Raw genomic sequence first — 27,358 nt, 5'->3', positions numbered from 1 at the left:
AAAATTCATTTTATACATATAATAAATATACGTTCTTACAACTAATAGACACAAACGTGAATTATACAGAAAGGTTACATGATTTTGTGCAACTTGTGATCGGTGGTTACAAGAAGAATATTAGTGAATAAAAAGTCCCCCAAAAAAAAAAATTATCAAAAACGAATACATCTATTTTCTTTTTCAAACGTGGATTACATATCGTGCATTATTTTTTTAAATTCATTTTATACTATCTGTATTATCCTTTATACGTTCAAATTAACTTTATCTTAAACTATATTTACCATTATGTACAACTTTGTTCGTGTTTGCTTGTCATTTTTTTTTTTTTTCGTTTCGTTCTTTTCGCTTGTCTCCCATTTTCCTCTTTTCCGCTCATAAATATACAAACAGGTATAACAGTTGGTTGATGTTATTAGGCAATACCGATTATTCGAAAAATATGATTTACAATTACATATGTATGTGTAATATGTATATATGTATATATCTATTATCTGACTTGGACCTTCTGCAGTCGGATATCCTGACACACAATGTTATCTGCACAATAGATTGATACGTGATTATACGGTATATTATAGATGATGCATAATATTATACCAGTGAGAACATCAGTAATGGCGCTGTAAAAAAGTAACAATTATATAATATTTACATGTATCATCAATTATAGGAATGTATTCACCTTCTTTAACAATAACATTATCATCATACTGTTGTTACTATTATTTTTATCATCATTTTTATTATTATTACTATTATTACTAACGATAGTAACTAGAATTCTTTCGTCTTTCGCTTTGGATTCGAAAATTTTTGATTTCGATAACGAATTTTAGGTTGAACCAGAACCAGTTTGACACGATTTCCTGGTTGACGTTCAAGAGTTGAAGTTTATAACGATAATGATGATAGTAATGACAGTAGCATCGGTATATCATTGATAATAATAATAATAATGACGTTGGTACAATCGTCATATGGTAATGGCATGACATACGGGATCTTTAACAGTTGAATATCGGTTAAAAGACAGTTGTCCTTTTGAACATCGGTTCAATTCTTTCTTGTTTCTGTTTTTTTTTTCTTTTTATTCTTTCTTCAAATCCATTGGTTCGCTAAAAAGCAGTAAAAGTACCAATTCTTTTAAAATGAAATATATCAATGCTTTGATCGTTGAATTAGTTTTTTTTTTTTTTTTGTGGATATTTGTTTCATTAATTGGACGGGAAAGTCATTTTAGCTCAAATATCGTAGAAGCTGAAATAAGTTCTGATAAGTTTCTGGATTCACGTAATTTTTTTTTTTTTGCATCATTCGTATTACCAAACAAATCGACTACGTGTATATATCATTATGTACCATTGGTACAAATTTTAGTGGCAGTAGTATAATGTTTTTTCGCGATATGCATGAATGAAAGATAATTCCAGTAGAAATATACCCGCGTTTTGAAAATATTTTTTGTTTGTGTGTGTGTACATATCGGGAAAATCTCTTGATACTTGAAAATCAATTGCGCATGCGCGAGTTTTATCGACTGTTCGTGCAGGCTGGCCATCCCGTGTTTCGGCTGTCAAGCTGTTTTTGGCGGCGATGTAGTTGATACGATTTTTCGAGGTTAGGATCTCAAATAATCGAGGCAGCGACTCGGAAAGGTTTGGGAAGCATTTGTTGTCGGGTCGGAAAGTCGATTCTTCAAACAACGGTCGGAATTTAATGCTTACGCTTTTTGAACATTCAAACGTACACATTTGGCGTAAGTTGGCTCGCCTGCATTGCAGACAATCGCTGCGGGAATATTTGGCCGACCAATGAGATTGAATTATTTGGCGCATGCGCGGTTAATTTTCAAGTTTCAAGAGATTGTCCCGGTATAGAATTATATACCTGACAAATAAATCGACAAGAAAGCAAGATGGGAAGCATAGATAGTGAATCAAATATGTGAATTGATTAAAAAGGAAAGAAAATTGGAAAGTAGAAAGGCAACTATTGAAAATTGAAACGAGAAACTTGAAATATGACGAATAATCGTTGGTTAAATCTTCAATATTTCAATAATCGCGAAAAGAAACGCTCAGGTTATTTTCCTCCCTTTCGCTTCCTTTCTTCGGGCATTTGAATGAAAATAATCGTACCTCTCTGTGTATACTCACATCACTCTAATACCTATAGTAGAAGAAAATTGGGCGCTGATTGGATTTAAAGCTATTCAAATATTGACTTCGCGTTAGAAAATTGAATCAGGTGTGCAGGTATTTATACTGCCGAATTGTATGCCTCTAACAATGAATTTTAAAACGGAGATGAAAGTTTCATTTTCGCCTTAACATATCTCAAGTATATCTAATTTTCGATTATCCAATAATTTTTAATCATTTATCGTGAAGTGATTCGGAATGCTTGCGAGTTTGGTAGAATTGGAAATTGTTTGAAACATACTTTATATAGATACTTTCACTGTAAACCCGAGATAATATAATCGATCTTAGAAGTTTTCAATAAATTTATCCATACTCGCGATGATTTTCCGCGAAATATTTCGATATGCTCAGAACGTAATTCAAGTAACTTTGTTGTTAATGTTATTTCCGCACGCACTAGGGTGTGCCAAAAAAAAAAAAAATAAAAAATTTTGTTCCTCTCCAACCCGCATCAAAATTGCGGTAGACCATCTCAAATAGAATATCTCATCTTATTATGAGCTTTTAATATTGATATTTAGAGGTGCCCATTTTATTTTGTCCGTTTTTCATTTGAACAATACGTAAAGAAAATCGGATAGTTTTTGAATTTTGTTTTCTCATCAACGGCTTGACTTATAAACTATCTAAACACAGAACATTGTAAGAAATAATACGCACTATAAATAATCTGTGTTTAGACAGTTTATAAGTCAAGCCGTTTACGAGAAAAAGAAATTCTAAAATTTTCAGATTTATTTTACGTATTATTTAAATGGAAAATGGAAAAAATAAAATAGTCATCTCTAAATATTAGTATTAAAAGCTCATATTTGGCTGAAATATTCTATTTGAGACGCTCTAACGAAATTCTGATGACGAAAAAAAAATTTTTTTTCTGCACACCCTAGTGCACACATACGCATGTATGTATATTATAAATTCACGCACGCTCTCACATATGTACATTTTAGATTCTCTCTGGCTTTATCAAAATGTTATTTTATCTTCTTTTCTTTCTACACCAACAGCTACTTATATATTCGCACTTGTTCCTTTTTCGTTTTTTTTTTTTTCTCTATAATTCGTATGTCCATATCAAAATCTATATCGGTTTTACTCGTCGGTTATACGTATAGTACATAACATTTTGCGAAAATCGTACGATATACATTGTAATTGATTAAATGAACGTTGTAAAATATTGATGATCACTTACATGTTAGAATAATTCGAGTAAGTTGGAAAAATTTCCATGATCTAAATTTTTTATATCGAGTTCCCGGGTTCAATCATTCCTCGTTCTTTGACGCTAAGTGATTATTTATATTTTCACCTCGGTTCGTCAATTTTTTTTCATGAACGTAGGTAACCGAAGCTCAAAGCTTGCCAAGTTCGCAACTTTTTTCAAAATTCGAAACGCTGATTCTGAGTGTGATAGATGTTTTTTTTTTTTTTTTTTTTGTTCTCTTCGATTTGTAATACGTAGACAAATATTGTGGGATTAGTTAAGGACGAATTGACTTCACCGTCTGAATTAAAAGTTGGGAAAAGAGAGAAAAACAGCTCAAAAAATATCAAGCCGTGTTATTTCAGCCGACCGTGTAACAGAAATGAACATGAGAAAATTTTCAATCACGGAATTAACTAAGATATCAACAATTTGAAAATGGTTTTATAATCGGGACGTTAACAATAATTAAACTCTGGCGTTTTTCATCAGGTTTTAATGTTTTTCGGCTCGTTCTGGTCGCTGATTGGTTCACCACGAATCGTCTGGAAACATTCAAGAAACCTTACGTTATGGTACCAATAGTTATAAAGTGCAAATTCGTGATATAACTATCGGCAAAAATTCGTTTCTGGAGATCTCTATGTTGATCAAAGTAAACCAAAAACCATTAAAATCGTTCCAAAAATACGGTGGTTGAACCATTTTGAAGGTTCGGATTATGAAACCCTTTTCCCAATTGTTCATGTCCCAACTTGCATGTTTGAAATTCGATCAAATTTGTTTTTGACGTGTTCGTGTTCACCATCATCGACGCCAATAAACTAGCTGGAGATTTGTCGAACCTTCCATTTCTCCTCCAAAACTTCGACTCAGACATTGAAGCTCATTTATCCTGAATCAGTTACACGAACAGACAAGTTCTGTTTCCAATTCCTTGACAATTTTCTCCCGGTAACTAGGAATGATATAACTATCGGTAAGATTTCGTCTCTGCAAATCTCTACGGTGATCGAAATAAGCCCAAAACCATTAAAATCGTTCCAAAAACACGGTCGTTGAACCATTTTGAAGGTTCGGATTATAAAACCCTTTCTCCAATTGTTCATGTCTCAACTTGCCTGTTTGAAATTCGATCAGATTTGTTTTTTACACACAGCAGGGATGCTTTTCCATTCGCGTTCACCATCATCGACGCCAATAAGTTGGCTGGAGATTTGTCGAATCTTCTTTTCCTCTTCTCCGAACCTTTGACTCAGACGTTGAAGTTGATTTATCAGTGAAGTCCTCTTTCCAATAACTCGACAATTTTCTCCCGGTAACTAGGAAGCTCGTCTGAAGCAGCACCACGCTCTGTGGATGCTGAAACCCTCCTTGCAGCTCTTGTTGTTGGAGTTTTTAACGCTCTTTGAGTAGCTAGTTTTGCTCGTTTGACGGGGCACCCCTTCTTTGTCGCGCACCCCAACCTCGTCTCAGGTCCCCCCGTCCTCGTCGCACCTTTCTATAAGGTCAACGTCCTCCATGTTCTCCTTCCTCTTCGGGCTGACGTTCGTCGACCTTGTCTCCTGACCCTTATCGCACTCCTCTCGCGAGCTTTCCGACTTCGGTAGCTGCTGCTTCGTTTCCGATTCGAGGAAGTTCGCGTCCCGCGTCGTCGACGAATCCAACGGCTTCGACGGCTCTCTCAACGGCGACGGAAGGCCCGTCAGGAAGTCGGGATCCGCGTCGTTGTGCATCAGGCTGAACGGCAGCTTCAACGACACTTCTCCACCCATTCCTGACACCAGGAGCTTTACCTGTCGATTATCGAAGTCTCGCTTTAGTTTTATCACTCGGTATTGTTGCTGCGACGTGCGATCGAACTTTACATTCAACCCTACCCGTTACTTTTGTAACGTGTAATTAAATTTCATTTTGTCACTCATTGTTTTTGTAAAGTTCAATCAAACATTATTTCGCAACCAATTACTTTTGTCATTTCCATATCAATTTTATTTTTTATCACTCAACGTTTTCGTAAAATGTAACCAATTACTTTTGTAATTTGCAATTCAATTTTATTTTGTCACTCATTGTTTTTGTAATTTTTAAACTTTGACGTGACAAACTCGTTGTTTTTGTAATTTGCAATTAAAAATTTATTTTTTCACCCATTGTTTTTGTAAAGTGTGATCAAACATTATTTCGCAACCAGTTAAGTTTGTAATTTGCAATTCAATTGAATTTTTTTCACCGATTGTTTTTGTACAGTGTAATCAAACATTATTTCGCAACCGATTACTTTTGTAATTTTGAAATCAAATTTACTTTGTCACTCCTTGTTTTTGTAATGTGAAATTAAACATTACTTTCGAGACCAATTACTTTTTTAATTTGCAAATCAATTTTACATTGTTAATCATTAATTTTGCAATACGCGATTAAGCTTCATTTCTTATTTTGCAGTCTTTTACATCTCCTGAAATTATTACAAATTTTCGTTCAATGTATTTTCAGTTTTCCTTAAATTGCTATAATTTTTCTTTTTTTTCTTTTACGAGTTTCCTAAAATCAGTGTAAAATGTTCTGTAATCAATCGTAAAAAAATTCTCGAAATATATTCTCAGTACCGTGTGCACGAGAATCGATAAAATCGCGTCAAGTTCAATCGTAATTTTCATCAAACATTTCGCAATTTCACAAAAGTTCCGATTGGAAAGTCTTCGAAAATTGTTTTAAACAATCATAGTCGAAATTCGTCGGTAATTCGATGTAAACTCGAACGAGATCTCTTTCAATCGTTAAAAATAGTCCGCGTAAATCGCTTAAAAATTTTCCACATCTAAATGTATAAACGTTAAATAAAAGAGTATCGTTCATCTTAAAATTTTCAAATTTTCACCAACTAACCTTCACGTAATAAGACACGTAAATTGCGAAAACGTTTCTGTCCTCCGGACTGTTTCCACTGCTAACAACGGTCGACGCAAGAGTTGCACCAGCTTTCGTGTAGCTGTCTTCTAACGCGATCCAATTTTTCGTCGATCCCTTTATCGGTTTCAGGGAGTAACTCGTGGTCAAAGACGATCCAGGACCGACGGGGCATCCGTCCTGCGACGAGACTAACGCGACGACGTTTTTGAATTTTCCATTGCTGAACATGCAGACGTCGACGTGCTGGACCACGAATACCTGCGAGACAAAAAATCAAAGTGACTTATTAAACGTCACTGTTGAAATAATTTTTACAAGTTTTATTCGGAAACGAAACGCACTGTGAATTCACCATATATTAAATCGAGATTCTACGTCGATATCTCAGATCGGCGTTACAATTTATTTGTTTACGAAAGAGCGTGACGAAAAATGAATTCGCCATTTTTTTAAAAATTTTTCGTCCCAGCGTACGTGAAGCGTGATTTGAAAAATTTCTGAAGAATCTGATTTCGAAAAATAATAAAATCTTGTCATTGAATTTTCAACGTATAATGACGATTATTACGATTTTGTTCACTCAGGTGTCGCTTTGTGAGCTTCTCGCCTTTTTATTTCCCACTTTTTCCATATATATATATATATATATACATATATGTACAAAAGCACCGCGCTTTAGGAATAATACTTTACGAGGGATGAAAAATAATTTCAAACGATATTTGAACAACGCTTGAAGCACGCCTCTGGGAATGTGTACATAAGTAAAATTTATTCCCCTATTTTAACGGCTGCGCACAGGATATGATCCTTTATATCTATTACACCAGAGGTCGTACTTGCTTACCTCTGTATAAGTAACCTTATAGATGTATCGGTAAATTTTTGTATAAAATGCAAACTCATGTAGGCATGCTAAAAAAAAAAAGCTGCGAGACTACTGTGGCCTTGTCGTATTTCTCCATTTTAAAGACGTTATCTTTTATACCCTCTTAAGCATATAATGTATATGTATGTGCCTTACTTTTTTTCTTTTTTTTTTCCTACATCACCAAAATTTTCCACTCACGGAATTTTTTGTGCGATTTCAGATACTCGTTAGACTACTTTAGTATTATATTTTTTGCTCAAATCAAACAAACTGAAATGAATAAAAATTATCGTTACTGTGTTACGATTTCAACTTATTCATACGTACGTGTTGTTAAAAGTTTTGCAAATACTTTATTTTATTATTTTGATTGTCACGAGACAAAGTCTAGTTTATTATAACGAGGTTGGAAAAATTCGGCATCACTTAACGGAGCAACTATTAAGGAAAATAATAAATTTGCGGACACGCGGCGTGGAAGGTAATTTTAGCCGCGGGCGTTGAGAAGAACCGAAATTAACGTTAAGTAATGTTGTAACGCTGTCGGACCAAACCTGCTTAATATATATATTAAGGTGGTTCACCTGAAAAAGAAGAAAAAAAATTGTTTTTTAATGCTGCTACCTCATAAATCTGTTTTTTACGATGAAAAACAATTCCCTTGCAAATTTGAGCTCCATCGGATAAGATTTATAGGATCCGATTTCGAGTTTTCGTTTTTACATTGAAATACCTAAAACCAAAAAAAAAAATGCTTAAACTGAGTCACCGTCTATTTCGCGTGAAAATAAAAATGGAAATGAAGAATAATAAAAACTTTTATTTTCTCCTGAATATAATACGACTGTTTTTTATTTAAAATTTTTTTCAGTCTTAAGTCACAATAATTCTGTAAAATATCCAAATTTGAATGAAATATTGTTGCCTACGGAAAGGGTCTCTTGATACATTTCACTTTCGATTATATTTTCACGCGAAATCGACGGTGAGTCAAGGTAAGCATTTTTTGTATCTGTTATTACAACGTAAAAACGAAAACTCGAATGCGCGACCTCTGAGTCTTATCCGATCGAGGTCAAATTTGCAGGGAATTTGTTTTTCATCGTGAAAAAAACAGCTTTATGAGGAAGTAGCAGCGGAAAATTTTTTTTTTCATTTTTTTTTTTTTTTTTTGGTCGAACCACCCTAATGCATATACGTCGAACGGAAAGTGGATTGGGAGCGAGGCCGCAGAATATGTACACAAAGGCTAAGTGTAATTAAAGGAAGCGGAGGTGACCCGATGAAAAGTCAGCAAAAACTAAAAATACAAAAATAAAGAATAAAAAACGGTATCACAAAAGAGGAGCAGAACGAAAGAAGCGACGTTGTGTACCTGAAATTAATTTTATTTTCATTAAATTTCATTTGAATATACGCGACGTCATTCTGCAACGTAATCGATATTATTTTGCGAATTTCTGTATTATGTACTGAATATTGGTAATTTGAAATTGCCTTGTAGAAAAATCGTCAGTCTCAGACAAATTCACGGATATTTTTTCTTTTTTTATTCCTCACTTCAACCATCGGTCGTTAATTTTTCTATGGATGCGTTTCACTAATTTAATTTATTATTTTACTCACAATGACGCGTTACGATTAAATTTAACAAGCAAGAAACTATTTTTTCCTTTTTCTTTATTCCTTTTTTCGTTTACCCCTGAAAGCTAAGATTCTATGCAAGTCGTGTTCGAATTATTGAAAATTTTGAAAAACTGCAATACATGTATTGTAAAAATTCAAATTCGTTGTTTCGGTTTAAATTTTATCAAATATTTTTACCAAAATTTCCTTTTTGAAATTAGAATATTGACCAATACTTTGTTTAATATTATTATAATAATTACAATCGCCAATTACAATAATATTAATAGTAATTCAACACATTCAATCGTATCAATAATTATTATTCTTATTACTGAGAAGAAATACTTTTTTGCACCCTCTGTACATTATCGTTGTTATAAATTTTGCTCACATTTGGACGAATTAGTTAAGGTTTTGAATTCCACTGCCATTAATTTACCTTCAGCTCTGTCATGCACCCACGTAATTAATTAACTTTGTACATAACGTGCAGATTCTCTCATATTATACATATATATATATATATATATATTTTATACTGCACTAAAATAGCTTAGTGTGTCGTTTGCTCGTTTTCATTTTTCCTACGTACCCGTAATAACAGAGATCACCTTACGCCAGGCAATGTGATATCGTCGTTATTACATACATGTACCTACTATGCAATTTCCGGTATAGATTTATCATCGCAGGTTGCGGGGGCGAGATATTTTTTAATATTTTCTTTCTTTTTTTTTTCACACATCTGTTCCACAGAAACCAGTAATTTTCAAATCAATAATACGAAGGGTATAAATATATACCCGGAGAATCTCTTGAAACTTGAAAATAAACCGCGCATGCGCGAGTTTTATCGGCTGTTCGCGCAGGCTGGCCATCCCGAGTTTCAGCTTCAAACTGTTTCTGGCTACGATGTAGTTGATAGGAATTTTCGAGGTTAGAATCTCAAATAATCGAGGCAGCGACTCGGAAAAGTTTGGGAAGCATTTGTTGTTGGATCGGAAAGTCGATTCTTCAAAGAACGGTCGGAATTTAATGCTCACGCTCTTTGAAAATTCAAACGAACACATTTTGCGCAGGTTGGCTCGCCTGCGTCGCAGACACGAATATCGCCGCGGGAAGATTTGGCCGACCAATGAGATTTAATTATTTGGCGCATGCGCGGTTAATTTTCAAGTTTCAAGAGATTCTCCCGGTATGTTTAATAATAGCTCGATGCATATCCATGTATTATATTTATGTACCTGTACGCATTTCATTCGATATATGAAATGAAAGGAATTCTTGTTTCGTGGGTAAAATTTATCGGAAATTAACCGTATTACGTATTTAATAACTTACACGTAGTTTCATGAAAACAACTCATCGATTATATCAACAATATTACATATGATTTGACCCTGTTTTATTTATCTTCTGGACTTTCTTTTACCCTGTAAAATTCTCTTATGCCTGGCCTGCAGCCATAAAATAGAATGAAGGATGAACGGACGTTTAATAATTATTGCAGACATGTGCTGAAATAAGTAAATAAACTTACATGCATGTATAATTTTGTATGATTTGATTTTTCCCTCGTCATGCCAGAAATATGAATATGAATAAGCCAATGAGAATCGGCGATGATTCGCGAAATCTTATAAGCTCTCTCTGCGTATAAATTAAAAAAATTCGTATATACATACATTCATGCCGATAGTCGTTGCGGTATTTAAAATCCATCCGACGTTCCGTATTTATCACATCATTTTTCTGCCTTATGACTTGTCTTTTTTTAATTTTCAATTCTATATGCAATCGATTTTTATCGACCGGAAGGTATTCAATTTATTTACCCTACTTACGTATACATAAATAAATTGCTTGAAAAATGTTATAATTCAATTGTTATATACACTTGTCTGGATAGAAAAATAGAAAAAGTACATTTTACTTTAAGATCGCTCGTTTTAAATAGAATTTAAAAAAAAAGACGATACACGAACTGAAAAGAAACATATTCGTCAGATAATTATTCGTCATTCAATAATAATACAGGATTCGTCAACGATTAGAATATATTTATTCAAATCTTCGATATCAAGCTGTCTTTTTTTTTCTTTTTTTTCTGTAAAAAATATTATCTACCAGAAACTTGAGCCTTCGTGCATAGATGTACTTTCTGATGAAGAAATTTGTTTCGAAAAAAAAAGACTTACAAAAAAAAAAAAAAAAAAAAAACATGGCACCTACAGCCTTTTATAATTACCCTGTTTAATTATCTCTGTACGTATAATGGAGAAGCGATTGACAAAGTTTCTATATTTAGGTGATTAGGCCTTCAGCCATGCCTTTACGGACGGTTAATTTCACGTCTGATCAGGGCTTGCATAATCTGATATTTCGAATTTCATGGGCAATTTACGAGGATCTAGATTCCACCGAAACTCTGCGTAACTTTAACGAGTATCATGCCCACAATACAAACGCTCTACGAGCATTGATTCGCGATTCGAGTCACCATAATTTATCAAAAGGACTTTTTGAGGAAAACACGAATTTTCGATGCGTTATTTCAAATAATATGTTTGGACAGAGTAGGCTGGTCCTTAAAAAGGTTAATTTTTTATTTCGACTGTCTCAGTCTCCAAATGGGTTAAAAATTATTCAAAAATAATTACCTGATTTTTTCCGACTTTTATCGCGACTCTAACCCGGACGCCTGAAGGTTGATTTCCACATTTTCAAACCTTTTCAAGGGATCGGTAAATATACTTTACGGATTACGATGAAATTTGATATCCGTGGGTTTTTTGGCTCGCTCATTACGAATCTGGACTCGAAATTTTCAAATTCAAAATGGTGGATCTAAAACAGCAACGCCGAATGAATTTTGGGATGTTTGTCCGCCGTATTGGAGTTTCTCGAGTCGTGTATTACCAATCTGGACTCAAAATTAAAAATGGCGGATCAAATATGGCTGACAAATATTCCACAAGTCACTTGATATTGTTGTATTGGACCCACTATTTTTAATTTTGAAATTTCGAGCACAGATTCGTTATCACCGATCCAAGAAACCCCTTTCTGTCAAATGTCTAAATCCGTATGGTAGATTCAGTGTTCCCTTGAAAAGGGTTAAATGGGGAAATCTACCCTCAGGCGACGCGGGTTAGATTCAAGATAAAAATCTGAAAAAATTGAGGAATTATTTTCGAATCATTTGTAACCGATTCGGGGGGGTGAATCGGCCGGAATTCAAAAATGACCTTTTGTAAGGATAATCAATTAAAACCGGGTAAATATCAATTCTTTTGGAAAGCTTTCTTACGAGTTCAAATTTCACGGAAATGACAAAATCACAAAGTTTGAAGAAAAAAACTTTCAGATAAAAAGCGGTTCAACTCTGTCAAGTGAAGAGTTTTTACAAGAAAGTTGAATAGGTGCGGGTATATGTATATATATGTATATATATATATACATACATGTATGTAAAATGTACGGCTATATATTATCCATAACAAAGAAGCTGTTCCGAAACTCTTTGGTTGTTGAAAATCGATGAATACCTCGCGCCTCGGTTTTTGCCCGCCACAGGCGAGATATTCCGAGTTCAATCGCAAATTCATGACCCCAATAGCCACTCTCAATGTATAACATAGATTTCAGGCCTACATTGTATGTACGTATTATACAATATACGGGGAAGCGAGGATAACTGATAGGAAGCTACTTTGAGCTTTTGTCACGGACTTCTCAAACATCAAGTCGAATAATATTCCACTCGTTGTGTATATTTATTGCACGTATAAACGTATAACAATTATTGTCTAACTTGTTTGAGACGATCAAAATAAAAAAAAGAAGGCGATTGTAGATCGAGAGTGATTTTACAAACCACCAGTCAAAACGTGTGGAAAAATCAAAGCTGTATCGATATTAATCAAAAATTTTTAGTAACAATCCAAGATTTTCGAATAGCAACAACAACAACGTATATAATATTCGCGGAAAAACAATGGAATGATTTTTCATCGTACAAAGTATAGAAATTGTTTCTCATTTCTTTCTGGGAATTCAATCAAAGAATTGATTTGGTAACGGTAGAGATTTTTTTGAATCCCCATCCCGATGTCACATTTTTTGGCTGATCGTCCTGATTGTAACAATTTCTCAAAGAACTTGTACCGGGACAATCTCTTGAAACTTGAAAATAAACCGCGCATGCGCGAGTTTTATCGGCTGTTCGCGCAGGCTGGCCATCCCGTGTTTTCAGCTTCAAACTGTTTCTGACGGCGATGCAGTTGATAGGAATTTTCGAGGTTAGAATCTCAAATAATCGAGGCAGCGACTCGGAAAGGTTTCGGAAGCATTTGTTGTCGGGTCGGAAAGTCGATTCTTCAAAGAACGGTCGGAATTTAACGCTCACGCTCTTTGAAAATTCAAACGTACACATTTTGCGTAAGTTGGCTCACCTGCGTCGCAGACACGAATATCGCCACGGGAAGATTTGGCCGACCAATGAGTTTGAATTATTTGGCGCATGCGCGGTTGATTTTCAAGTTTCAAGAGATGGTCCCGGTATATGATACTTCATGCCCTGGTCGTCTATCCGTTTGGTGAAAAAAAAAAAAAGATTGAGAGTTTTTTTTTTTCCAAATAATCTGCCGTACTCGTTTCGTTACCGGTTTAATTTGGTTTATGCATGCAGTTTATGGATTTGACGATGGTGAATTTCTGGCGAAACACTCCATTCCCTAACAAGGGTTGTACGTTTTACATCCGTGAAAAGGCACTTGAGGGATTCTCCCCTTCGCCATCTCCTTTCCGCCCTCGTTCTACTTCCTCGCGGTTTCAGGACTCTCGTATATCTCACTTAGGACGACACTGCCAGAGCCGCGCGCCTCCCGACTCTATTCTGGCGGATTTTCGGGGCGCGAGGGTGAGGGAGGGAGAGGGAAAAAGGCGGGGGTGACAGGCGAGCAATTATTCATACTCAAGTTTCCGCTTTCGCCCGTTGATGCGTGTTTCCTATTTTAATATAATCGACGCTTGGGGTTTTTTATTTCGGCACACGTTGGTTTATCGAAAATCGATAGCGTTTTGGTAATTTTAACAGATTAATCATGTTTCAAAATAATCGTGCATCGATTATTTATTAAACAATTATATTCTTAAAATATGGATATTCCTATTTCAAAGTACTGATATTTTAAACAATAGCTTGGAGGATCGATGCTTCGTTTCAAACATTTGAAATATTCATCAAAGTCCGGTTATAGATTCGTTCGACTTCATTCTGTTAGGATAGGTTCGTATTTTTTTTTTTTTTTATTTCGTTCAAAATACCGTTTACTGTGAATTTACTCGGACACTGTTTTTTTTTTTTTTTTAATTCTTCTCTATCGCGTCGGCATCGTTGTATGTTTAATTTTTACAAGATTGAATCATGTGGAAATTTGTGTTATCAGCTAATGGAAAAAGAAAAACCGTTCCACCGACTTTGCAGAAAGTTGATTAAATGTTTCGTTTTAAATATCTGTCAAATCCATTTTTATACTCGGCATATACAAATAAATTATTTATATGCAAATAGCTTTAACCTATAACAATAAAACCAATAACAATAATAATAGTTGTAGCGTAAGTGTTATTTGAAATTACTCAAAGCCTTAGTCAAATCGACTTACGGTTTGTGTAATTAATTTCACTGGATTGAAAATGGATATTTTCTTTGATCGTTGCAGGTAAATTTTAACGTATTATTCTCCTTATTGTATTCATATGTCCGCGTTAATTGTGAACGTTGAGATATATAAAAATCGTGTATCGGGCGTTATTAATTTCAGAACACTTTTCCAACCGATTACAAGAACAACGCTTTTCAATCTCTGCATCGTCAAAGGAAAATCAATCTCGTTGTTTGAGGATGTTAAATTTTCCAGTCGCTGCGCTGTACACACATTACACACACATCGTCATGTAACACATGCCACGTCAATTCGCCAGTGATATTGCCTCCTGAATTTTTACGAAGGCAGCTAAGGCTAAATAAATATATAATTAGACTGGTTCAAAAAAATCGACTAATCTTCCTTTTTCAAAAAAAAAAGAAAAGATGCCTGTCAAAAGCGGAGTTCTTAATATTAATATTTAGAGGTCGCTCATCGCGGATTTCTATTTTCGATTTAAATAGCGTAGGTCATTATTTTTTTTTTTTATTTTATTTAGAATTTTTTAGCTCAGAAACCAATTTTAATGCAACTAAAAATTATTTTTTTTTCAACATACGGAATGGAAAATTTCAAACTACAATGTTTGAAAAGGAATTTACCGCTAAAAGTAGAATTGATTTCAGTTAGGTTATTTATCGTTGAAAGTAGAGCTTTGCAAATAAAAAATTGTCAACCGACTTTCTTCCTCATAGAAAATCACAAAGTATAGAATTTCTAAGAAAAATTCGACGACATTCAGTAACAAGTCTTAACGTTTTGACGTAAGCTAAAAAAAATATATATACATTCGACTTTACTGTAAATTGAACTTTGAGTCAATTTATCAAAAAAATGATAAGAGACACTTTTTGCGGTGTTCTATTTTTTATAAAAATATGTATGAGTAACTCGGATTTTTTTTATTGATTTGGGAGCTACAAAAATCTAATAAAAAAAAATAAAACATTCCTGTTCTATTTAAATGGAAAAAAATAAAATCCGCGATGAGCGACCTCTAAATATTAATATTAAGAGCTCCGCTTTTGACAGGCGTGATTTCTTTTTTTTTTTTTTTTTTTTGAAAAAGAAAAAAATAATAAACTTTGTGAACCAGTCTAATATATATTATTGCGACGAAATCTTCAACTTATATATAATACCTATATTATATGTATGCATGTACCTACAGGGTAAGCAACTAATATTTCACAAACGCAGGTTATATCAGTGAAATTGAATGTTATCGATTACCGTTCATGCAGTCGGGCTAATGGAACGTCAGAAGTTGAACGTTTCATCAAGATTTCTCCGACGATTTCTCACCCCCGTAACGATATATTTTCTATCTCTCTCTCTCTCTCTCTCTCTCTCTCCCTCTCCGAGTCGATTGGGGGGAGGATATGAATGAATAATTGATTGATCGATCCATCCATTGACCGGTGGAAGTACGATGTGAAAAAATATGCACACGTCTTATGCATAATGTAGTGAATTATTACAATAACGATTTGAATATTATTGTTTGAATTGCGGGAACATTCTTTTTTTATTTTTATTTTTTTTTTTTTTTTACAAACAACTGTTCAATGTGATTGCAGTTGTTGATACTAGATCTTCTGATTATTATTGCAACGTTCGAATCTGTTCTTATTTGTAGATTATATATGCGTTACGATCAATAAGGTTTAAACGTAAATTTATCAACTTACAGGAACTTCAAATTATCCAAATATCTGCTAGAAAATTTATGTTTAGTACCAGTGACCTTAACTTAAAAAATAATAGCAACGAATAACTAGATATTCCGGATAGAGCTTAGGTATAAAAAAAATAAAAAAATAATAAACTAAACAAACTCATTTTCATTTTGTTACTAAAACTATTGTAACCACAGCTTAAAATTTTTCTACGCATATAACGGAATGTTTAGCGGGTGATATTTTTTTATTTTGTGCAAATGACGTACGTAAAAAGTTTCTGTAATTATGGTCTATTGAGTTTTACAAAAACAAAATAAGCAAAACAAAAAATAAACGAACATATCCTCGCGTCAATGATGCTATGCATATCAACTTTGTTAATTAAATTAGTCCCGCAAACGAAAAGACGGACCAAAATATGACGTGAAACGAAGAAGAAAGAAGAAAAACGACGAAAAAAAAAAGAAAAGAAAATAATGAAACGAATAAAAAAAATATCGCGGGGATTACTTCTGACGTTGATTCTGCACCCTTCTCTGATCGTTCGCCCGAAACGAACACCTTTATAAATATTTGACGTTTTCAGAATGGATTGTACGCCGATGGATTAGTCCAAAAACAACGTGGAAAAAGAAGCAGACTAATAGAAATAAATTTGTCAAGCTCGCACTGCTTGTCGTGTCTCCAACGCGTCTCGCGAACTGATGTGTTTGACTTTTTTTTTTTTTTTATCTCGTATTCCGTATATTATCACTCGGCGGCCTGTTGGCAGTTTACATATGGCGAATTCCATGCGAACCCAACCAAAGTTTCACCCTCTCATCGTTATCGATTTCGTTGGAATGTTTTTGTTGTGATTTTACCAAATCTGAAACGGTATCCTGAATATTTTCAGACCGGTTGATTATTTATAAATATTTAGAGTGATTTTGAAATGTAGGTTATTCAAAATTCTCAATAACTGTATTTTCCTTTCCAAACATTTTCAAAACCTCACCTCAAATAGGCTGATATTTTTTTCTATTACTTTTTTTTTTTTTTTCAGCACCTTTAATTTTTTCGATCAACTAAAAACATCGTTCAAACGGTCTGTAAATCCCCGAAAAATTTTCAAAACTTCTATACTTCACTTGGAACATTTCTAGACCGGTTTAATCGTGACGTGGATGAAAAAAAAGGTTGCATCAGATGAAAAAAATGAACACAAGTCGCTTCATAATTGAACCGGTCTAGAAACGTTCAAACAAAAGTGAAAAATAGAAGTTTTTGCAAGATTTCTCGGGAATTTTCAGACTGTTGAAATTATTTTACCATTACGGTTCAGACAGCAAAAAAATTGAATGTACTGCAAAGAATGGAAAAAAATCAGGCCATAATATCTGGTCTGGAAAATGGAATTTAAAAAAAAAGTTACTTATCAAAATCACGTGAAATATTTATAAATAATTGAGCTGTTGAATAAAAAATCCGAAACAATTCAAAACACCGTTTCAGATGTAGGATTGACGATTGCAATCAGAATTTTAAAAAAATGTAAAAAAACAAAAAATCTGAAATTTCGAGGGTCAGACGTTGGTCGGATTTGCATAGAATTCCCCATATATTTCATCGACACAAAAGCTGCGACGACACAGCCGGGCGTCGAGGGGCTGCAAGCTCGGTGCAAGCACGCGGAGCGAACGATCGTTCGATATTCTGGGTCAGCAATGTCGTGTCAAGGTCGAAGGAAGGACTTCACCTAGCCTGCTGCAGAAGCTCCCAGCGAAAAAGCTTCTTTCTCTATCTTTTAGTCCGTTGAAAAGCGTCCCGGATAACACCGCGCGAGCTTTATACGAAGCCTTTTTATCACCCCGTTAAACTTCACGCCTTTGTCTTTTTTTTTTTTTTTTTTTTTTGGTTTTTCTTTTCTTTTTCGCCACTTTTTCTCCGCCGATCGTTATACGTTTTTTACAACAACAAAAAAAACTTTTATATCCACGTGTGAATTCAATCGCCGACAGTTTTTGTTCACGGTAGTTTACGTCGACATTTATATCCAATAATACGGATTCATTGATCTTGTAATAATTAACGGAAACCGATGAATAAAAATTAATCCAGTTTTCAACGAAGCTTAACCATTTGAGAATTTCACCTGATTTTTCGTATTTCGCGAGTTTTTCATTTTTCAATTCTCACAGGAGGATCCGCAGACTAAATTTTTTCATTATATACTAAAATCTGTACCTCGATGAATAGATACTGAGCTTTGTGCAATATAAATGAAAAATACATTTATCACAGCGTTGAGATTATTTTATCAGTGTTTTTCTTTTTTCTCTTTTTGTTTTTCTTCTTTTTTTTTTGTTTTTTTTTTTTTTGCACATCCGCGAATTAGTTGCTGATTATTCGGCAGGCTTAGGATAAGTGTTTTCGATTTGTTTGTTCGTTTTGATCAGTTAAATCAGTTAAATGTTTAAACTTTGTTTAAACTCATCGCCTGAATTTATTTGCCAAATTAATGTGAACCTACAGGAAACTGGATCACCGATTGTTTATGTTTAAATTTGCTCAAAATTTTATTGTAGGTGAAATTTATCGGAAGTGTGTCAAGAAAAATTTTGCCAAATATTGCCTCATAGTCCTTGAATGATTGATAAAATTAAATCGTGAATTCTGTTGAAAAATGCACAGTAAAAAAATAGAACGAATAAAAAATCATCCGGAAATCTTCGTACAAACGGGAAAAAAAATTGTTACAAATATTCTTTACCTCAACACGGGAATTAACCAAGTGGACAAAATGAAATAAACTCTTTCGCAACAAATAATAAAAGTCGAGTGAAAATGTCGGTTTCACACCCTTCGTTACACTTTTTTACGTTATCCCAAAATGCGAGCTTTCAAAACAAAAACGAGAAAACTTATGCAATAATTAAAAAAAAAAACAAAAACAAAAACAAAAAAAAAAAACAGAAGAAAGACAGAAATAAATGAATAAAAAAAGTGAGAAGGAAAAACTGGGCTGAACATTATAAACTCATTTACAAGTTAATTAGCTCCTTGCATCTAAGAAACTCGCGGTGAGTCTCAATTCCGCTCAAAGCTGTTTTTTCCCTGCTTCTTCGTCCACGTCTCGTGATATTTATCTTCACGTATTTACGTCCCGGGTGTCTTAAGCCTGGTTTCTCGGATAGCTCGTTGTTGTTATTATTATTATTATTACTACTACCACCACCCAACAAATGTTTACAAGGTAAACAAAGCAGCCAAGGCTGCTGCACAATACTTGGCAGGGCTTGTTTAATTCAATTAATTAATTTAAACATCCGGTCGTCGCTCGATATGCGTTAATTAGTTATATTACTTCCAAAATTTGTTTCAACCGTAAATGATGTTTGATTGTTAATTAAAACCGGAGGATATTCAAGTTGATTCCGCACAGCGTTTTTTAATTTCCACTGCATGCCGATTCGTTTTCTTACAAATATTTAACGCGATATTTATTAAACAAGCTTAACGCTGCGTTTTTTAGATTGTATATTCAAACGACTCGTCGAATAGGTGGCGAACGGAAAAGGAAAATCCAGGCAATTCGTACGTGCCGTTTAAGCTATTCGAGTTTAGTTCGATCGAATCTTTATTTCACTGGCTGCGGAGAGAAAAAAAGAAAAAGACATGGATTTTCGAAAGGACAAAGTAAATCGCGTTACTTATCCCAATTTCAATGAATTGTTTTTCATTTTGTTTGCAACTGGTATTGTCATTTGATACTTTTTTCTTTTATCACTTCGATCGACGAGAATAGAATAGATATTCATCTGTGTTAGGTTGAAAATTTTTAGATGAAGAATTTAGAATTTTTCAAAAAATGTACCGGTTTCGACCAAGTTTTAGTATAATTTTAAGCTTTCCTCGGACGTCATTCGTTTCAATGAAATTGGCATTAAGAAACGGAAGAAAAGCAGTACAAATATTTCATTGCTTTTAATTTATCAATGATAGGAGTTTTTGAATAAATATCGTTGGGTTATTTAATAAAGAATTTTTATACTAAGATCACGAAGCTATCGTATTTCAATTGAATTCAATTGAAAATAAGTTTCAATGACTTTGGTCACGTCAAGTCTTAATATTCAGCCTTGTGAAAATCTTGTCGAATGACGTAATAATCCGAAAAAAGAGGTTTAATATTTTAATGCCTTTTCTTAGTCGTTCGCACAAGTTTGAGAATTAATTCTAAAAAATTTTGACTACTCTACAGTTTGGCATTTTATATTAAAAAATTGTATAAATTCGAGTTTTTTTGCATATTTGGAAATTTGAAATTTTTACACTACCGTTTTCCAAACTTTCTACACTTCGACCATCGTCAAATAAAGTTTGTTGGTTTCTCATTAAAAACGTTGTTATTTCGGGACGCCAACTTACATTCCCCGTGGGATATTCAAACTTTAATTAAATTATACAACTTGACCGCAGTTCCGTTTTTTTTCCCCGCTTGTAAATCAACGAAGAAACATCAACAAATGAACAAAAACGGACCCTCTACCAACCGTTAATTAGTTCACAGAGAGGACGGTGGGACAGCAAAAGCGATGGAGCCGAGTCCGTACACTTTGCATGCTGCAAGGCTTTCGAAAAACTTTCTCCGCTTTGCTTTCTAAAACTCTCGACTTAACGAACAGTTTGTTCCAACGCTTGCCGAGAGCTAAACGGACCCCTTTTTACGCCTGCAACCCTGAGGCAAATGACAATTTTTCAAACAAACGTTCAATTTCCACAAGTTTTATTTTGTTTCATTTTCTCGTATCTTTTATCTTCATCTCCTTCGTTGACAGAGGTTTGAATTACGATCGTCGCAGCGAGAACAGAATCAAATCGCTGCTGTGTAATCATTTTGGATTTACTATTTTAGTGCAATCAAAGTTTGAGTGGTTAAAAAGTTCAGCGGAATGAAAAGGAAAAAAAAAAAAAAAGAAAAAAAGTAGAAAATCAGCTATGAAAGAAATCTTCTGCTAACTCTGTTTTTGACAAGGGCTTAGAAATTTTGTTGTTTTTCTTTCATTAAATTCTTACTTTCGTTTTTTCTATCGATTTAAAAAAAGGTGTAGATGATGATATGAGAAAATAAATATTGGACTCTAGTTTTTGACCAGTAGTGGCGTATAAAAAATTGTGGAGCAAAGCTTTAAATCTCAATAACCGGTCTTGATCGATAGCTCGTGAAATGTTGTCACGGACCTCAATAATCCGTGCAAAAGTAATCCAAACAAAAAATGTAAAAAATATCAAATTACATTAAATTGAATTAAGTTCAATTTCAAATGCGATATTTTTGTGTCTGTTATTTTTTTCTTGGCTTAGTTTTGTGTTGGTTATTTTTGTCCTAAGTTATTTTTGTGTCTGTTATTTTCTTCTCGAGTTATTTTTGCGTCTATTATTTTTGACTTGGTTTATTTTCGTCTTAGGTTAATTTTGTGTGGGTTATTTTTTTGTTTCTGTAATCTTTTTCTTGGGGTTATTTTTGTCTCGAGTTATTTTTGCGCGGGTTATTTTTGCCTTCGATTATTATTGTGTAGGTTATTTTTGCGTCTATTATTTTCGTCTCAATTCATTTTTGCGTGGGTTATTTTCGTCTTGGGTTAAATTTGCGTGGGTTATCTTTATTTCGGGTTATTTTTGTGCCTGTTATTTTTTTTTCTTGGGTTATTTTTGTCTCCAGTATATTTTTGTAGCGGTTAATTTTTGTGTTTGGTTAGTTTTGTCTTCGATTATTATTGCGTAGGTTATTTTTGCGTCTGTTATTTTTGCCTGGGTTATTTTCGTCTTTGGCCATTTTCTTCGTGATACATTTTTCGTTCGGGTTGTCATTCCTGGATAATTTGATCCTGGTACCTGGTATAACTTATTTTTAGACTTCGACCATTCTTATCGTTTTCCGGTCTGCCCAACTTCTTGAATTTTAAATTGATAATTACACGACTGGGGTTCGAATACCAAATCCGTTCTCTTAGCTTGGCTCTGTTGTCGAGTGTAGCCTCTAATAGTTCATATATGCAACGAACACCACAACTCTTGTGACTGTACACCGTTTTGTAAATTACAATAAATACAAAAGCAATGCGACTCGCTTCACCTCTTGTCGGTTTTCTCGTTGCGTACAACATATACATACATGTGTACTTTGTAACCTCTTGTTGTTTCGGCGAATTAGCCGATGATTAATTTGTAAAGTTTATTTGTAGGTGCGATCTTCTTCGTCTGAAAATTATATAGTAGGTAGATATATAAGCATCTCTTCACGAAACCGTTTATGCTAATACGAACCTTGTCTGCAAACCGCTCGTATATTTACATTTATTCACCCGTTGTTTGGCTTGCTTATCGCGTCTTTAGTTGAAAATCAATACTTTTTTTGTTGATTCGCTTATCGGATAGTCGCGCTTTGAGTATTTGTCTAATTCGTATGCACCTAAATTACGATAATCTTGTCGTAATTAATGAAAAAAAGGTAAACGATATTGCGAAATTATCAACAGTTGGAGTTTGAATATAAATTTTTCATTTCGAATCGCTGTAAAATGGTGAGAAATAAATCTGTCGTTGAGGTAATTTTTTTACAACACTTTTTTTTTTTCTCTCTCGTCAATAGTCAATTCAATTTTTCTGTTATATTCTTCGTCGATCGAAATAAATGTAAATTGGACAAAGACTCAATTCAGCCAATCGATAATAAAATATATCGATTTTTAACTCGCTCCCTTTTCCTTCGTGCAAAATATGTCGCGAAATTTGTCAATCGATGAATAACGCTCAACAACTTCGAACTTTTTTTTCTTTTCATTAAAAACAAGAACGAAGGAAAATTCAATATTAATAAAAAGTATACTAAAAACTTGCAAAGAGCCAGGTCTTTATTTAAACGTCGCCTCGGTAGTAAAATATTTATTTAGGCGTTATATTGCCGACGTAACAACTCCAGCTGTGGGCTATTCGATTTAACAATATTAATCCGACTAAAGAAATTGTCTAGACTGGCGATTCGGAACGTTTTTAATTTTTACCTGCACGTCGAGGTGTCAAAACCGAAGACTGATCGTGCGCTGCCTGCATATATTCGTAACAAATAATTTGATTTCGTACATGCGACCGTTCGTCTAATTACATTTATATATTCCTTAGACCCGGTCAACGATTAGTTGCAAATTTAATCGTGCAGCAATTAAGGAACAAACTTACAGTCGAGTCGTAAAGCTGTAAAGACAGAAATATTACGTAACGAAGGTTATTTGATGTGAAAGTGCAACTGAAGTTAATCGTGTTGAATTTAGTTTAAGACATACCACCTTTGATGCAGGGAAAAATTAAAAAAAAAAAATGAATTTCAGTTACGATATCAAAATTATTGATGATATTGAACCAATCTCATTGATAAATCATTTCGAATCAACGACAAAATTAAGAAGGTAATTCGTTGGCCTGACATCGATAATTTTCATTAACTTTACTACGACATTGTCGCACATTAAGTATTCATCGAATTATCATATTAGCAAGCTACAAAAGTCTCTTTAAAAATACAAGAAATAAATAATACCAGGGTCATGAACAAAAATTACATGCTTATATTATAAAAACAAATATTTCACACTTTGTTTAAATTCATAATGCAGTGATATTTAAGGTGTGTATATGAAGACATATTTTCACCAAATGGTGTATAATTTACTTCATTTTCATTTTCTTTTTTTACGACTGCAATCAGAGAACACTTTTTGCCTTTTTAAAGAAATCAATTCGTAGAAAATTTTCTCGTGGGAGCACAACATTTTATTGTAAATAAAATATAATACCAAAATCAATGAAATAATTGTTTCAAAATCGCCAAAAAATTTAATTGAATAAAATATGCTTATAAGTATGAAACCTCGATTTCAATTTAGTCAATTTATTGAAATGATGCTTTTTTGTGGTATTATCAAAATATTGAATACCCTCCTCTGGTAAATTCAACCAAATCGTTTCATACAGTTTACCAAATCTATTCGGTGGATAAAAATCAGTAACAAATTGCGAAATTATGAAAGCTGCTAATTGATTGCCGCTATCAAATGATGTGTTACATCGTAAATCTACAAATATTTTTGTTGAAACGGCAAAATACTTTCAGTAACGCGTGAAAAATCCTTTCTCGCAAGAGAAGTAAGATGAGCAGTTATTGAGAGGCTTCGGGTATCCGTCCGGTGTAATCAGCAGAACTAAATCATTAGTCGTCTAATACCGTTGAATCAGCCTGTCAATTCACAACGGCATTTTTCTCCGTCGATGTATCGACGTGGCACTTGATTCACGTATCGTAAACTACGATTAAACGATAATTTTTACAGTCATAACAATAAAACGATCATTTTTCAATCTTTACAAAATTATTTCGCTGTGTGGATCTGATTTCGCAATCGCAGCAGAATCTATGGGATTGTGGTGCCAAACATTTTCTTGGACATTACTAAAACATATTGTTCTCTGCGCACCGTAAAATCATCCAAACTTTTTGGTTGTGAGAAAATAATATTTGGTACGACGTATATCAACCCCGAAATTTCTTTTCCCAGGCAAAATATTGATCATTACGACTAAAATTTTTTCTCAGTTTATGATCAGTCGAACAGAAAACTGAAATCGCTTCGTTTTACTTGGAAATTGAATTTTGTTTGTAAAACAATTTGTTTCTTCTACTTTCGGTTGACATTCAACTCTCGAGATTTCTCTCGAGAATATAAGTAGGTACTCACTTATACCTCATCCTTACTTGAAAAAACCAAATAAAAAAAATCTTTCAATCAGTTATATTATATACATGTTATATATATATATATATATATATATATAAAAATTGTAAATCCACGGAATAAAATTGTCTTTGCATCGGCTGCAGGGCACAGAAAGAGATTTGACGTCGCGTATTATTTACCTTGATCCTCCTCACGGATTTGCTGCTGTTGTTGTTAACGTTAACGTGGACGAAGATCGAGTCTCCGTGAGAGTATATCGCTCGGTCCAGTCTCGCTTCTAATCCCACTCTACCGTCGCTCAATAAAAATGGCTTTTCCACCGCCGCGTGTGGTGGAGTCAGTTCTGAAAAATACATCGTTACGATCAGAGTCGGTGAAATTCGAAAAACGTGGTTATCGATGAAAATGTTTATTCTCGAAAGCGAAAAATCAAATCTTAAGTTGAGCTTTAAACAAGGAGATCCTCAAACTTTGAATGTTCTATGATTTTTAAAGCAACAAAAAAAAAAAAGTTCTTCCTTACAAAATAAGATTGTATTTGCTTTCAGACCTTGATCGTTTCGATTTACGTAACGATTCAAAAAAAATCTAACGTTAGACAAATAAATCTGGGATCGAAAACACTTTTTACTCAAAAATTTTCACGACGAAAACGGTGAAAAGTTCTGAAAACGAATAAAATCTTACTCTGTAAGAAAAAGCAAATGAAAAGAAAAGTCGATTTTTCTTTGAAAAATATGCCGGCAATAATCTTTAAAGATATTCTTTTTTTCAAGGTTAAATTAAGGATTTTCAACTTGGAGTACAAACATTTTTTTTAACGGTCATCTTAAAGTATAATATAAAGATATATATATATAATAATAATATATATATATATAATACATCGAGAAAAATTTATGTTCGTAGTTTTTCTTTTTTTTTTTAATTTTTCTTATTCTTCTTACACAAAAATGGCAACAGTATTTAAACGTAACAATTAACGCTGCTGCCGCATCATAATATACAATTTCCGGTATTACAACCGTATTGTAATTAAACAGGAAATCCTCCAATTGTGTAACTACAATAATTTCCCGCTCCTTCGAGCGAGCAGGGATGATAGAACAAAAAAATAAAAATAAACAACAAGAAGAGAAGTAAAAGAAAACTGACCGTCCTGCTCGATGATATCGTTGGCCAATTCGGCGGGTTTCGTTCTCTGCGGTTTTAGAAAGGCGCTTAGGGATGGTCCAGTTGCCGTTGGGATGCTGTGCGGTGTCTTGAGAGGAAGGGGGGGCGGACTGCTCCTCTGAACAACCCTTATACCCATTCTGACCATCGTTCTTCGATGCAATTTCTCGTCAGCCTTTTCCGCTACAGGAGTTTCAATTCTGTTATACATTTTTGTTCATCAAAAATCACGGTTCTTCCTTACTCGACCCTTTTTCACTACGAACTCTCTTTGTTATTTATATTTTTATATACCTACCGGTTTGAATTTTTTTTTTTTTTTCCAATTTTATTGTTGAAGAGAATTTACCAAGCTTTTATAATGTATTCGTATATGGGGCATTCCACGCCAATTCGATCTGGATTTTACCCTTGACCTTTCGGATTCGGCGCGCAATTTTTTCTACGATTGTTCGCACTTTGAAAGGAACTCTGTTCTTTTTTTTTTTTCTTATTTTCGACTCTCAATTCGAATTTTCCACAATTTTCAGAAACGATTTTATCGACCGACCAAAATTAAAAGATTGAAAAAATTCTGAACAATCCTGCGTCAGATATCAAAATTTTTAAGTTTGGACCCGTAGTGGGCCGATTTTCCCTTCTTATTGTTTTAAAGCTTATTTCGCAAAAAACGTTGAAAAAAAATTAGAAGCGAAAGTGATTTTCGTATGGATGGTTCCTGAAACATTTTTATATGTCACATGGGATGTTTGAAAATTTATTTAGATTTTTCGGAACTATTTTACCATTTGCAATTTTTTTTATTAGCAAAATAAAGAAGAGAAAATATCTCTTGCGAGAGATCTAAATTTTTTTTTTTAAACCCGGTACGATATATGAAAATGTTTCGGCAACCATTCGTGGTAAAATAGCTCTCGCTTCTAATTTTTCTGACGTGTTTTTGTCGGCAAAAGCTTGTAAACAGTCAGAAGGGAAAATCGGCCTACTCCGGGTCGAAGCTTAAATATTTTGATATCTGATGCAGGATTTTTCAGAATTTTTTCAAATTTTTAATATTGTTCGGTCGATAAAATCGTTTTTTAAAAATTGTAGAGAAATCAAATTGAGTCGAGAAAAAACAAAAAAAAAAAAAAAAACACAGCACCTTTCAAAGTGAGAACAATCATAGAAAAAATCGCGCGC

At 33.8% G+C, this 27,358-nt stretch overlaps 2 protein-coding genes across 10 annotated transcripts in view; one reads left to right on the top strand and one right to left on the bottom strand.

Annotated features, from left to right (window-relative positions):
* Positions 1-27,358, top strand: part of LOC124180288 (14 kDa phosphohistidine phosphatase-like) — a 124,532-nt gene that overhangs the window by 1,547 nt on the left and 95,627 nt on the right. The gene's annotated exons all lie outside the window — the stretch shown is intronic.
* LOC124180282 (arrestin homolog) overlaps positions 1,641-27,358 on the bottom strand; it is a 93,768-nt gene continuing 68,050 nt past the window's right edge. For all 4 annotated transcript variants that reach the window (XM_046565599.1, XM_046565598.1, XM_046565601.1 and 1 more), the window contains exons 7-10: positions 26,159-26,359; positions 25,183-25,346; positions 6,313-6,594; positions 1,641-5,219 (exon numbers count right to left, since the gene is read on the bottom strand). In XM_046565599.1, the coding sequence (XP_046421555.1) occupies positions 4,896-5,219; positions 6,313-6,594; positions 25,183-25,346; positions 26,159-26,359 (971 nt within the window). In that variant the 3' untranslated portion in view covers positions 1,641-4,895. The remainder of the gene's footprint in view (positions 5,220-6,312; positions 6,595-25,182; positions 25,347-26,158; positions 26,360-27,358) is intronic.

The sequence above is a fragment of the Neodiprion fabricii genome, chromosome 4 (genome assembly GCF_021155785.1).
Source record: "Neodiprion fabricii isolate iyNeoFabr1 chromosome 4, iyNeoFabr1.1, whole genome shotgun sequence".
NCBI classification, from domain to species: domain Eukaryota; kingdom Metazoa; phylum Arthropoda; class Insecta; order Hymenoptera; family Diprionidae; genus Neodiprion; species Neodiprion fabricii.
The sequence above is the reverse complement of the archived record's forward strand: the minus strand, read 5'-3'. Positions and strand labels throughout refer to the sequence as shown.